Source organism: Rattus rattus, chromosome 18, assembly GCF_011064425.1.
Source record: "Rattus rattus isolate New Zealand chromosome 18, Rrattus_CSIRO_v1, whole genome shotgun sequence".
NCBI classification, from domain to species: Eukaryota; Metazoa; Chordata; class Mammalia; order Rodentia; family Muridae; genus Rattus; species Rattus rattus.
This window is the reverse complement of record NC_046171.1, coordinates 1,200,812-1,214,739: the sequence shown is the minus strand read 5'-3', so window position 1 is coordinate 1,214,739 and position 13,928 is coordinate 1,200,812. Positions and strand designations below refer to the sequence as shown.

Below are 13,928 nucleotides of genomic sequence, written 5' to 3'. Positions count from 1 at the left end.
TTCTTCACATACTCAACAACAAGCTGTTCTTGGAACACCTCTGCCTACGGCCATGGCTCAGAGGCTGTTTTAGTAGGGGTACACGCCCCTGTAGTGGCACGGGCAGTAAGTAGTGTTAGCCAGGGTCTTCAGGATAGAGAGATTGGAGGGCCAAGGCAGTAGCCTAGTCTTCTGATGCTCAAAACCTAGTGGCTTGAACCAGGCAGAGGGGACTGGGGACAGCAACCAATCAGGGTATAGCGCCTGTCCCTCTCTGGCGTCAGGCTGGTGGGAGGTGGTGACAGGGCTCATTTTTGCTTCATGGAGCCATCATGGCTATCCCTGCTCCTCTTTAGCCCCATACCCTGCTCAGGACTGCTGACGCAGATGGTGATCTGGGCAGTGTCACTCAGCTAGCAGGCTGACTCCGAACTGACAGGGACTGCCGCCTTCGGCCTTCCACGGGTCTGGCTGGCTGCCTACACTAGGCAGGTGGCCAGAGACAATGGGCTCCTGGGTTGTCCGGGATCCAGCTTGCAGGCTTTGCTGACTGCCCTCCACTTCCTCTCTACTCAGGGCTCTCGGGAGCCAGGGGAGATGCTACCACGGAAGCTGAAACAGGTCCTCCAGCAGGAGTACTGGGTGACCTTTGAGACCTTGCTAAGGCAAGGTACAGAGGTAGGGTCTGTTCCCTATTCAGTGAGCCCTGTGTATGGAGCCCCTGTGTGGAGCCCCTGTGTGGAGCCCCTGTGTGCTAAGTGATGCCGTCCTGAATCCTTAAATGTCTCCCTGCAAAGGGAGTTCTTTTTTTTTCTCAGAGCTGGGGACCGAACCCAGGGCCTTGTGCTTGCTAGGCAAACCCTCTACCACTGAGCTAAATCCCCAACCGCCATCCTGAATCCTTAAGCAGGGATCTGCTTCTTACTTCTTTGTAGGGCTGTCCACCCTCCCTAGCCAGACTGGGCGGATCTCTGTACACAGACATGGGTGTTCCTGATAAATAGTCTATGAGGTGCCTTTTCACGGCATCTGAAACACTGTATTTAAGTCCAGATTCACAAATGCACCTCTGACCGTTGGGACTATTTGTGGATATAATGTAACCGATTTCAATAGTTCTCTGGAGGCAGTCCAGCTGTTCTGTATCTTAGAAGGAAACAGATACTGGGGCTCCTCTTGTTACCTGGGAGCCCCACAATTTTAGCTGGGTATCCTTGGCAGTGCCTCTGTGGACACCGCTGCCTCCTCTCTGGCAATGTAAAAAAATTTTTTTTCTTTTCTTACTGGAATCAAATTCACATCATGTGAATCTGGAGTGCTCTGTGGCTAAACACAGACACACCCAGAAACAGAGCTGGAATGCCTGCACCTCATCCTCTTTGAGAAAGTACAGGCCAATTCCTCTTCTCCCGGAGGCTAGGTTTCCAGGAATCATTCCTTAGCTGGACTGGAGGCTGACAGAGATGTTGTCTACAATGAGCAATTTCCTCACATACTTTCCTCATACTCTGTGGCCACTGTCCACATCTAGTTCCAGCATGTGTCACCCAAACCCCCTCAAACCCCTCAAAGACATCATCTGTCTTTATCTCTGGAATTGTTCTGAACACTTATTTTGTTCTGAACTCTTTTCTGGAGCTGAGGACCGAACCCAGGGCCTTGCATTTGCTAGGCAAGTGCTCTACCACTGAGCTAAATCTCCAACCCCTGTTCTGAACTCTTTATACGGGGTTGTATAGCAGTGAGTGACCTCTGCTGTCTGGTTCTCCTTGAGAAGAATCTTTAAAGATGAAGCCTCTGGATACCCAGTGTAGACAGGAAAGTCCTTTGTTTGACTTGTGCCAGTGGCCGGGAATGGGGTCAGGAAGCTACGGAGCCTGAGGTTAGTCGGGGAGGAAAACATGTACCGGGCAGCCTCAAGCAGGGACAGGTCAGGGGTTGAACAGGATAGCTAGCCATGTTCAGACCCTGCCCCGGGAGGCCCTCCCTCCGTATAGATCTGAGCTTCTTTATGATGGGCTTGGGGAATCGGGACCCCATCACTGGACCAGCTAGCTTACCCCCGCCATGGCCTCCAGGTGTACAAAGGATACGTGGATGACCCAAGGAACACGGACAATGCCTGGATCGAGACGGTGGCTGTCAGCATCCATTTCCAGGACCAGAATGATGTGGAGCTGAAGAGGTTGGAAGAGGTATGAGGCCCAGCCTCCAGAGCAGGAAGCATGGTGAAACATGCTCCAGACATGTTTCAGGGACCTCCCAGGTCTGCCTGGGGTCTTGAGACAGAGCTGCCCATGGGTGGGGAGGCTAACAGACAGAGTCTGACCCTGAGAAGACCAAAGGGTGCCAGGGAGAGGCAAAAGAAGCACAGAAAAGGCTGAAGAGTGGGCCTGCGCCTGGGTTGTTTAGTGAGGAGGGTATATTAGTCCTTTTTCTGTGTGTTACTGATATTACTATGACCAAACACCCAAGGAAAAGCGACTTAGGGAAGAGCCTGGCTTGGCTCATAGTCACTCCTGACTGGAGAATCACTCCAGCGGGAGCACAAAGCAGCTGCAGTCAGGAAGTGGGCATGAGTGCTGGAGCTCAGTCCAACTTCTCTTTGTTCCAGGGGACCGTGGCGCCCACATTGAAGTGGGTCTTCCTTTCTTAATCCAGTCTAGATAGCCTCTCATGGGCTTGCCCGGAGATTTGTCTCTAAGGTGATTCTAGAGTCTGACAAGTTAATGGTCAATATTAACCACCACCAAAGGACTCGAGGACCAGGTCCAGAGAAAGGCTGGCATGGCCTTTTTTTTTTTTTTTTTACTCCCCGTGCCCTCCTTATGGGACCTATGTCCACTGGCGCTCAGAGCAGCCCTTTGTATTAGCAAATTATGAAACTGGGGTGGGAAAGTACCACTCTACGAAATCCAGGTTGTCCTTAATAAAGAACCTTGGAGGAAGGTTACACCTCTCCATTCGCATGGGTCTCTAGGGTCAGCTCAGGCACCCAGAGCAGGCAACGCTGTGTCACGCAGCGATCTAGTCACGAGTGGGACCCAGTATCGCAGGTTGCCTTGGCTCCTGCAGCCCGGGGATTCAGGGCACTGGGTAGACACGGGCTGTTTGTCCTTGCAGAACCTGCACACTCATGATCCAAAGGAGTCGGCCCGTGGCTTGGAGTTGTCTACTGAATGGCAGGTTGTAGACCGGCGGATCCCTCTGTATGTGAACCACAAGACCATCCTCCAAAGGGTGGCCTCGCTGTTTGGCGCTCACTTCTGACCGTGGGTTCTTGTGGAAGCTCCAGGGGAAGGGGTGATCATCCATCAATGACCTCCCCCCCCCAAGACTTGGACTGGGTGGCAGGTTGGGGTACTGGGTTGGGCTGGTAGGTTGTAGGGCTGGGTTGGGTGACCACAGGGATCTTAATCAGTCCCCAGAGGTACTGTCCTGAAAGCCACCTCTGCCACAACAGGAGGGTCACAGCATGAGGACAGAGTATTCAGTGGCTCCTGAAATCTATGTCCTCAAGTGCCATGGCTTGACTAGGGTTTACGGGGCCCTGACCAGCACGATGCTGCCACCACTCATAGACCTGGTTGGAAGTGCTACCTCTAGGACAGGTGTTTTCCCTCGGAGGGACCTCTGTCCTCATCATGGGAGCCTTCTGTCCTAGGCATAAGGTAGACAGAGGCTATGCCTCCTTCAGGAAGAGACGCTGCTCTCATAATTCCCGGTCAGTGCTGAGTCACAGGCACCGAGGAAGGCAGTGAGGACTTTGAGCTGGGATCACTGTCATCTCTAGACTTTAGAAGGGCTCCTCTGAGGACACTCGGGCAGGAGCACACCCTCCCTCAGCTCCAGCGCCAGCTCTGCTGGTCACAGAAAGCACTGGAAGAGGACAACAGGGTCCCATGTCACTGCTTCTAGAGAAATGTACAATTGTGAACAATAGGCTTTCTCTCACAGGGTAGGTGACGGGGTAGGTGACTCAAGGATTGGTACTGGCTAGGAGATCAACTCTGTAGCGGGGCAGGGAGTTTTGGGGGAACGGGCAATGTCCGGGTTTAATGGGATGGGGACAATAAAGAATGTGTATGATCAATCCATCTAAAAATGAATCTCGGAAAAGTTCAGGACTCTACTGGGGTCACTGGGAACAAAGTTTTGCAGTATCTGGGGTCTGTCCTGAGCTGCTGGTTTCCCAGGCAGTAGATGTCCCTGGTTTCCAGAAAGGAGGTCTAGATGGCAAGAGAGGTGGTCTGATTTGTGTCACTTGCTAAGCAGTGAAAGGGTCTCTGGGAAGCAACAGGTAGTCCAATGAGGGCTACTGTGTGGCTCCATGGAAACTGCAGGGCACAGTCCTAGGCTGTCTTTTTTCCAGTTCAGGCTTCAAAACAATGCAGAGTCAGGAATTCTAGAAGAACCAGGAATCCCTGGAGATCCAAGAATCCTGAGAGATCTAGGGTTTCTGGGAGAATCAAGGATTCCAGTGGTACAGAAGAGGCCATCTGGCCTAAACTGCTGAGAAAATGGATCTAAAAAAACCAACTGTCTCTGCTCTGGCTGGCCTAGTAGCCCCTTGGCCACCTTTTATCGTGTGATTGAGTCACTGCATGTGTTAGTACCATGACGACGCAGGGATGGGGGTGGGGGCGAGCATGTGGGAGCAAAATGAACCAATTTCATGTCCACCAGTGGAGAGATACAGCTGGTTTTCATCAAGGGTACCTCCACGATGACTTGAGACACCACCCCCTCCCAGAAGCACCATGCCAGGGACGAAGCCTCCAATCTTCAAGTTATGTACCCAAGTCACAGGCCCACGTCTAGTCCGAGAAGGTAGACAAGGGAATAAAGACGTGTTGACAGATGGCTTAGAGGTCTTCTGCTTCCCAGACACCCTTTAAACCAAGCCAGCAAAGCCAGGAGCCACCACAGGCCTAAAAGCCATAGTCTGGCTATCACGCTGACTCGATCTTTCTGGGTTTCTCATGGCTGTCATTTGTCCTAGGATCTCATTACTGACTCAGGCCAGTTGACACTGACTTCTTAGCTTCCCCCACCTGCAGCAGTGACTCAGAGTTCTGCTGTCTGTAATGACATTTTCATTGGTGAGCATCCTGTCCCTCTGGATGGTGTATTATTCAGTTCGAGTGTGTCTGATGTTTTCTCACAGCCTGGACTCACTGGATGGGGCATTTTTAGTGGCATTTTATAATGTGTGTTACAGCTTTCCCCTTACCCAGCTAGCTCCCAAACAATTGAGACCAGGCTATTATATTTATTTTACAGCTGTAAGGGCACAATAACTGAGCAGTTACTACTCTATTTTAGTCTTCCATGCCAATCTGGCTACCACGCAGGCAAAATCCCTGTGCTACTTACATTTTATGGCTTTCTATGCTCTGGGTGTTTTCTTTTTCTTTTCTTTTTTTTTTTTTTTTTTCGAGCTGGGGACCAACAGAGGCCTTGGCGCCAAGGCAAGGCCTACCACTGAGCTAAATCCCCAACCCTTCTGGGTGTTTTTCTTATGGTCTATCCTGACCTCTCCCCATGGGTAATCTCCCTCCTTTCCCTCTCTTCCTCTTCCTCTTCTTCCTCCTCCCCTGGGTGGAAGCCCAGCTCTATTCTCTCCCCTGCTCAGTCACTAGCTGATCAGCTCTTTATTGACCAATCAGGGAATAATTGGGGAGTCATGTTTACACAACATCAAGACAGGAGAGTCTTAGAATAAGGATTGCAACCAGATATGGTGGCTTAGAAATAAGCATTTGAATAATAGTACAGGGATAATCTTTACATAGCGCACAATAACGTTATGCCTACAGGACATCACCAGAACAAGGCTGTACCCTTCTCACTGGGTAGCTACTGGCTGTCTGATCACATAAACCCTCTGTGATGACTAGTCCCTGTTAACCTGACTGGACTTAGAATCGTCTAGAAAACTGAAGAAAACCCCTGGGGCATGTTTGTGAGGGTGTTTCTCAGAGAGTTTAACTGAGGCAGGAAGACCCACCCTGGGTACGGGTCATACCACCCTGTGGGCTGGGACTTGGGTAGCATAAAAGAGGAAAAAGGAAAAAGTTATCTGAATGTCATTGTTCAAAGCCTGTGCTTCCTGGTCCTTGAACAATCCCGCCTTCTGGACTATGGACAGGCACCGGATACTATGCCTTCCCCACCAGGATGGCAGTCTCTTAACTATGAGGCAGAAAAAAGTCCTCCTGTAAGTCACTTGTAAGATATTGCTCTCCAGGGAGAAAAGCAGCCGGCACACTTGGCCACACGGAGGGAGCTTTCTTAGAGTTGCTGTTTTTTCCTTTGGAGTTGATTGTTTTTGAGAGGTGCATCAGCCCTGTGGGACCCTGAAGGAAGTGACTTGAAACGGAAGCTCCGGTATGTGACAAGAAAGGACAGATTGGGACATCCTGCTTTAACTTCTCAAATGGAAGCTGCCCATGGCCGTATTAACATCACACAAGGTGGATTTCTAGGGATACACAGTGACAACACGAAAGAACCCATGTGGTCAGAATAGGTTCAGAATGAGCAAAGTAAACTCTTGACGGGGTAGGGAGTTCAGCTGGTAACGTGTTCGCTGCACAAGTGTGAGAAACTGAGCTCAGATCTCCAGCGCCTGTGTTTAAAAAAAATCAGGCGTGGCAGCTTGTGTCTGTTGTCTCAGTGCCGGGGAGGTGGAGACAGGAGAATTCCTGGGGCTGGCTGGCCAGCTGGTGATACTGTCTCAAAACTCAGAAACTGAAGAAGACATTCAACATCAGCTTCCAGTGTACACGCACACACACACACACACACACACACACACACACACACACACTCACACACACACACGTGTTCACACACACATTCATGATTCTTACATCCAGCACCCTTTCAACCTTTATTCCTTCCCTTTCCAACCCCCCAACACTAGGAAGGAGAGAAAGAAGGTTAGAAGGGAAAGGGACATAGATCTCTTTCAGCCAATGAAATAGGTCACTTCCTGTTGATTAGGGGTATTGGGTTCTTTGGGGGCAAGTTCAGTCTTCGTAGACGGGGTTGTCAAACTACAACAGCAACCAGGAGCAGCAGGGGGAGCAGGCAGCTGCCACTGGGTTCTTTCATTTATACTCTCTTCAAAATCCACAGAATTAAACAAACTATCTGCAGCTGGCAAAAATCACGCCCCTGCCTATGCACAAGGCAAATCATAATCACCTGCTGTGAAGCAGCCTCTCATCCCATACCCAGGACTAAAACAAAATATATTCCATGTACCATAACTGGGTTTTTTAAGAAACCAAAATTCTCACTATAGCAATCTGTCCTCTGACCTCTATGGTCTCAGGTGCCATTCACCTGACCACACAAACACAGATAAATATTTATAAAAAACTAAAATGAGAGGTTACAGAGTATTTTAAACTTGATAAGGGGCGGGGGGAGACAACCCGTAAGGATCGAAGTTCTAGGATGCAGCAGAAACAGGACAACAGGAAGTTCGGATACTGGAAAAGGGGACACTGCCCAGGAGCTCTGCCTCTAGCTGAGGCAACTAGGAAGGGAAGAGGAATGCATGCAAGCAAGAGACAGAACAACGTTCAGAGAGGAAATCAAGGGAGGGAAAGTGAAACAGTGGAGAAGCAGCTTAAACCAAAAATTGTTGTTCTGAGGTGATCAACAAAATCAATACATGTCTCTCCCGAATGATCAGAGAGAAAGCACGGGAGGAGTCATGTGTGAGAACAGTATCAATCACTCACATTCACGGACATAGAAAGCCTTACAGGGGTGTGTTATGAACTCCTTTATGCTGACAACTGCAGAGGACCGGTTGATACAAAACATAAGACTAAGGGCGAAACTTTGGCTCTTGTAAATACATTAAAACAGCTCAGCTGCGTACAAAGACCATAACATCCCAACAAAGTTGCCTTTATCCCCAAACACAGGCCAATTTAACACTTGAAGATCAATTGCTATAATCCAATGCTAACAGACTTAAAGAAAAAAAAAAATCCAAGGCTGGAGAGATGGCTCAGTGGTTAGGAGCACTGACTGCTTTTCCAGGGGTCCTGAGTTCAATTCCCAGCAACCACATGGTGGCTCACAACCATCTGTAATGGGATCTGATGCCCTCTTCTGGTGTGTCTGAAGACAGCTACAATGTATTCATTATATACATACATACATACATATACACACACACACACATATATCCACTTGTAACTAAAAATATTCTCAGCAAATATATATTCCAACATCCACTCCTAACTAAAAAATACTATTCTCATCAACTGGAGAAAAGATGTTCCTCTCAACAACAGACAAAATGAGCTATTTACTATGTATCACACTACTTACCCAGATCAATTCCAAACCCAGACTCAAATGAAGATCTCTACGTCCATAAAACCCTGTGGCTTTTTAACCTTAGACAAAGACATCTTACAGAAGATACCCAAAAATCATTATCCACCAGAGAAAGATCGCTGAGTCAGACTCCCTCAAAATTAAGTTAGAGTCCCTCAAAATTAGAAACCAACCGTGGGGAAAACTGTCAAGAGGATAGAAAGACAGCCCGCACAAACTGAGAAACAATATTTACAAATTATGTGTCTGAGAAGGAGGGCGTTCCCAGGGAACTCTGGCAACTCAAAATTAAGGAAAACAAGCGATTCATCTAAAAGCAGAGAAGTGGAGCAGACAGGAAACAAGACCGCACCATGAACCTCTGGGGTGACACAGACCCATGCCACAGCTCGAGCCACCACTCCACACCCAGAGTGTCCCCAGTTAGAGCCACTGGCCCACCAGGTGCTGTTGGCTATGTGCCTGTGTTGTCAGTGGGGGTGCAACACGGAGCCAAACGTGCTCAGTCACTGCCTTTCCGGAGTATGCACTCAAGGCTGCTGCAGAATGCTCCCATGGCCCTTCCGTTAGAGTCCCAGATTAAAACCCGGCCGGAGTTGAACAGATTACAGTACAGAAACCGGCACACTGGACCTAGAGAGCCACTCAGCGGGGTAAACCACGAAATAAGGAGGCAGAAAGAGAACCTATGTGATAGGAGGCCATTTATGGAAGTCGTGGCAAACGCAGACTCCGTGGCGCGAGGAAGGCAGGTGACAAAGGGAGACTGGGGTCCTCCTGAGGTCGGTAGTGATAGGTTCCAGGCTGAGGATTAGGTCCCGCGTCGACGCCCCCATTTGCCTTTCTAGGGTGCTCCGACCTTAGACCTGAGACTTGGGGTGAGGGGCGTCATTCATGCGGTGGGGCTGCTCAGGGTGGGGCTTAGCCACGTGGCACGCCCACGGACACTTCCCTTACCAATGCCCTAGAAAGCCGGTACCTAAACCCGCCCACGCCCCTCCAGGCCCCTCCCACATCCCACCCCAGTCAGTGCAGTTTACACATCAGGCCCCGCCCCTCACACAAACCTCGCCCACAACCCCGCGCACCCCTTCTTGGGCTCTCCCCTCGGTGTGCTGGCCCCGTAGGATTTTAGGAACTCTGCTCAGCGCTTCCTTACCCAGGCCCCAGCCCCTGCCCAGCCCCTCACCTATCTGGCTCTTCCTCTATGGCCTTGACCCTCCTTAAATAGGACCCTCCCCTCCCCAGCCCCTCTTCCTATAAGCCCCTCCTCTCGCAGGGACAGTCCTTTAGAGACTCCGCCCCTCAACGCGCAGGCCACGCCCTTACCTGGCCCCTCCCACCCACGACATACTCCGGGTCCCCCAACACACGGAACACCAACGCCTCTACTAGGACCCCTTCTCACCCGCGCCGTCCCCATCGCAAGGGCCCTCTCCATCCGTCCCTCCCCTCCCACCCTTCTCCTCAAGGCTCCGCCCCAACACACAAAACCCCGCCCCTCTTGCCTCGGCCCCACCCTGCCCCTCCTCTTGCCGGCCCCTCCCCTATCGCAAAGGCCCCCGCCCCTCCGGCCCTGGCTTACCAGCCGCCCTCTTTTACTGGCTGCTGGGTGGGCACGGGACGGGTCGCCGAGGCGCCGGAAGGGCTCTGGTCAGGCTCTGGGAAGCTCCGAAGGCACACAGCAGCCGTGGCCGCTCAGGTAAAGCTCCCATCCTCCCGCGTGGCCTCCCACCCGCGGAGCTCCAGTGTCCCTGCCCTGCTGCCCTGCTCTCTGCCGCCTCTCCCGGCCCAGCCCACACTGCACGCAGGGGGCTGCTTTTCCTCTCCGGTGTCTCCAGCGCCGCGGGCGTGGAGCTGCTGCTTCAGGGCGCACGGCGAGCTCTATAGATGACCGCAATCTTTAAGGTGTCACAGGTAGCCGAGTGCTTGGGGACAAACTAGCGAACGCGGCCACCCGCCCCGCCCGACCTGGCTCGCACATTTCCGGAGGGAAGCCCTCCGCCAGCTTGAGCCTGGAGCTGGGGGAGGGGAGAGAGAGATGGATACTGGGCCTCCGCCCAGACTTGTGTCCCCAGCTATGGGCGGGTGACCAGAAGGCTAGGACAGGGTTCTGTAACTACCTCGCTAGGGCCAGTCTCCAGCCATCAGTTAGCCCTGGATGCCTTACTTAGCTGGGAGATGCTTCTCTGGGTGGGTGGCCTTCGAAATCTTCCGGAGTAAGTTACAAAGCAGGTATATTAGATAGCTAGCAACCCTGCCTCAAACCTGGTGCGCCTATGACTCCCTTCCTCCCTGGATGGATCGAAATGGACAGTGCTGGTCACCCTCAGTTCCCTTTCTTTTTCTTTTTTTTTTTTTCCTTGTAGAACTGAGACCGCTAGGCTCTTCGGCAGGCGAAGACACAAGAGTTTGTGTTGGATGACTGCCTGCAACGTGAGGAAGGACGCTCGCTTGGAAATCCCAGTAGAGAAGAGCTACCTGGGTCGGGTGGAGGCAAAATGGGCCCCAGGGGCAGGCAGAGCCCCTCGTCCCCACTGGCCCCCTCCCAGGGGTCTTGCTTCTTCATCCTCTTCTGCTTACGGTTAGGTGCCTCCTGCCCACAGTCATGCCAGTGCCCCGACCATGCCGGGGCCGTGGCTGTCCATTGCAGCTCGAGAGGGCTGCAGGAGATCCCCAGGGACATCCCAGCTGACACGGTGCTTTTGAAACTAGATGCTAACAGAATCTCCCGAGTCCCCAATGGAGCCTTCCAGCATCTGCCCCAGCTGAGGGAGCTGGACCTGTCCCATAATGCCATCGAGGCCATTGGGCCAGCAGCCTTCTCAGGTCTGGCTGGGGGCCTGAGGCTTCTGGACTTATCCCACAATCGCATCCGAAGAATCCCAAAGGACGCGCTGGGCAAGTTGAGCGCCAAGATCCGCCTGTCCCACAATCCACTGCACTGTGAGTGTGCCCTGCAGGAGGCCCTGTGGGAACTGAAGCTGGACCCTGACTCCGTGGATGAAATTGCCTGCCACACCTCAGCCCAGGAGCAGTTCGTGGGCAAGCCTCTGATCCAGGTCTTGGACTCGGGTGCCAGCTTCTGCAGCACCCATCGGAAGACCACCGACGTGGCCATGCTGGTCACCATGTTCGGCTGGTTCACCATGGTGATTGCCTATGTAGTGTACTACGTACGCCACAACCAGGAGGATGCCAGACGACACCTGGAGTACCTCAAGTCCCTGCCTAGTGCTCCAGTCTCCAAGGAGCCTTTCAGCCCTGTGCCCTAGCACCCACCTCTGGTGGGCCGCTGAGCCTGGCTGCCCTGCTTTCTGCAGCCAGTGGAGGTGATGGTGCTCTGTGTCCCCAGGGAGGTGCACTGCAGCCGCACAGCTCCAAAGGCACTTTCATAGTTGGCATTTGGTCCCTGCAGCCAATGCCTAACCCTATAGCGGGGGTTGCCCATCCTCATGGCTGCGTAAATGGGGGTTGCGAGAAATGGAAAGTCTTGTCAGGGCTGGTTTTAGCAGGCACTTTAACCCCAGGCTGCCTGTGGTAAGGGGTCTGTGAACCATCTGAGCTGCCAACCTTTCTCACACGGTGCTGTGGGAAGTGAATACTTGTGCGCTCGAGGATGGGGTCCCGGTGGGGAGGATGGCGTCAGCAGTTTTGCCACTGGGGAATGGCTAAATCTGTTTACCCTTGCCCTCCCAGGACATCTGAACAAAGATGTCGCCCCTTTCCCATAGCAAAGTACCGGCAATCTAGACCTTTCCAGAGAGGTCATAGCCTGCACCGGCCTGCACTGGCCTGTGCTGACCTTTGTTCTGGGAGTTCTTTAGTTGCCCCTGTGCCAAAATTTCAGTCCATTGAGAGGGAGAAAATGGAGAAAACATGAGAAAGGTCCAGCGCGGGCTCACCATGGCTGTGCCAGCTGCCAGACCTCTTATGGGCCGCCCCAGCTTCCATCCCGTGCCTGGGCAGTGGAAGCCTGCCAATCACGGCGGCCCTTGTGCCTTGCTGTCCTACTGCCAGTATTTAAAGCAGCTCTCTTCAGAAGGGGAGGGACTGGAGTTTGAGGTTCCCGTGCCAGTCAAGAGGAATGCTTTTCTCTAGCAACAAGAACCTTCTCTTCACCTCGCTGAAATCCCAGAGTTCACTGATCAACTTTCTTACCTGTAATTACTTCATGTTCAGGGGTAGATGCTGTAGCCCCCTAACTCCAATGACTTCCGGTTTTGTCATTTACTGTCTTTTTTTTTTTTTTTTTTTTTTTTTTTGTATAAATGTTTGTACCCTAAGCTACATCGAGTATCCGGGAGAAGCAAATGAGTGTAGAATGTGTGTGTGTGTGTGTGTGTGTGTGTGTGTGTGTGTGTGTGCACGCGCACGCGCGCGCGCGCGTGTGTACATGCGTGCGTGTGTGTGCTGAGTGTCAGGTCTAGACACTTTTCCGAGCAGAAATTGAATACGGCTTCTGTTTCTGCTGCAAATTCTCTTGCGATCTGCAGGGGCAGGGGGAGACTGTGTTTGGGAGCCTGGCCTGACTTGGTCTTACCATCACTGTGGCCCACAGTTCTGTCACCACGTGACACGGTCGCCCGAGGCCACACGACTGTTGGCTGCAGACGTATATGAAAAAGAAAACGCGCTCAATGAATTCCAGACTTTGTCCACCGCTGAATGCCCGCACCTACATGGTGGCCGTGGGGCTACCGTGCCCAGCATGTGCGGTGCGAATAGAGTACCAATCTGGTGCCCGGGATGAGATCCCAAGTTGCCCACTAGTCCTTCACTGCACTGGGCCAAGGTGCACTGGTGTCAGGGTCAAGAGGTTCCATGAGAATTGGAATCTCGAGGCAGCCTCCTTAGGGACACCAGACCCTTGGCGTGACTGCTGCCTGGCCCTCCGTGGCACAGGACATGCTCAACACATGGTGTCTAGTTAGGTGTTCAGAGGAGGCAGGTGCTGAGGGCAGAATGATCTGGACCTTGAAGGGTTCTGTGCCAAGGAAGAGAGGCTAAAAAGCCAGAGATGAGGGCTTGGATTAAGGACGGGTGTGTGTGTGTATGTGTGTGTGTGTGTGTGTGTGTGTGTGTGTGTGTGTGTGTGTGTGTGTGTGATCCTGATGCTGCGGCAGTGCTGAAGTCACTATGTCTGCCCCACGGACAGGGACACCTCTAGCCTGGCACCTACCCCAGGTGGGAGGTGCTGGTGCAGAGGGTACGCTTTCGTCCCTCTTACTGTGTGGTGAGTTCCGGTGTGGGGAAGGTAGCTGCTTCCAGGCGGGGTGGGGTAGGGCACAAGTTGGGAGGTAGCTGGCCCCTGCAGACCTTCTACCATCCTACTTAATTCTTAGGAGCTTGCCACTGTCTGGCACGACTAGGTCAGAAAAGAATATGGTTGGAGGCTGGCTGGGTGGTGAGGGCTTTGGCCGCTCTTGTCCCAGAAACACCGCATTGGGCCCTTTAGATACACAGGGGTGGGGCTTTTTCCCAGGCTGTCCGACTCACTGCCAGACTTGCTGCTCTTAGCCTAGGGCTCAGTCCTACCTGGTTGCGTATCTACAGGGCTCCTGCTGGGAAGAGGAGACAGG

The 13,928-nt window shown here is 52.5% G+C and overlaps 2 protein-coding genes and 1 non-coding gene across 3 annotated transcripts in view; all 3 read left to right on the top strand.

The window, feature by feature from the left end:
* Trpm2 (transient receptor potential cation channel subfamily M member 2) overlaps window positions 1-4,076 on the top strand; it is a 48,795-nt gene extending 44,719 nt beyond the window's left edge. Inside the window, exons 31-33 of the mRNA XM_032888823.1 lie at window positions 556-657; window positions 2,058-2,174; window positions 3,103-4,076. Of these exons, the coding sequence (XP_032744714.1) occupies window positions 556-657; window positions 2,058-2,174; window positions 3,103-3,249 (366 nt within the window). The 3' untranslated portion in view covers window positions 3,250-4,076. The remainder of the gene's footprint in view (window positions 1-555; window positions 658-2,057; window positions 2,175-3,102) is intronic.
* Window positions 524-599, top strand: LOC116887780. Its single transcript, XR_004386277.1, has one exon. It is a non-coding gene; the product is annotated as a Z6 small nucleolar RNA (small nucleolar RNA).
* Window positions 4,077-9,929: 5,853 nt separating the features above from the next.
* Lrrc3 (leucine rich repeat containing 3) lies at window positions 9,930-12,632 on the top strand. Its single transcript, XM_032888597.1, has 2 exons — window positions 9,930-10,048; window positions 10,716-12,632. The coding sequence occupies exon 2, from the start codon at window positions 10,848-10,850 to the stop codon at window positions 11,619-11,621; it is 774 nt and encodes a 257-aa protein (XP_032744488.1). The 5' UTR covers window positions 9,930-10,048; window positions 10,716-10,847; the 3' UTR covers window positions 11,622-12,632.
* The last annotated feature ends 1,296 nt before the right edge of the window (window positions 12,633-13,928 follow it).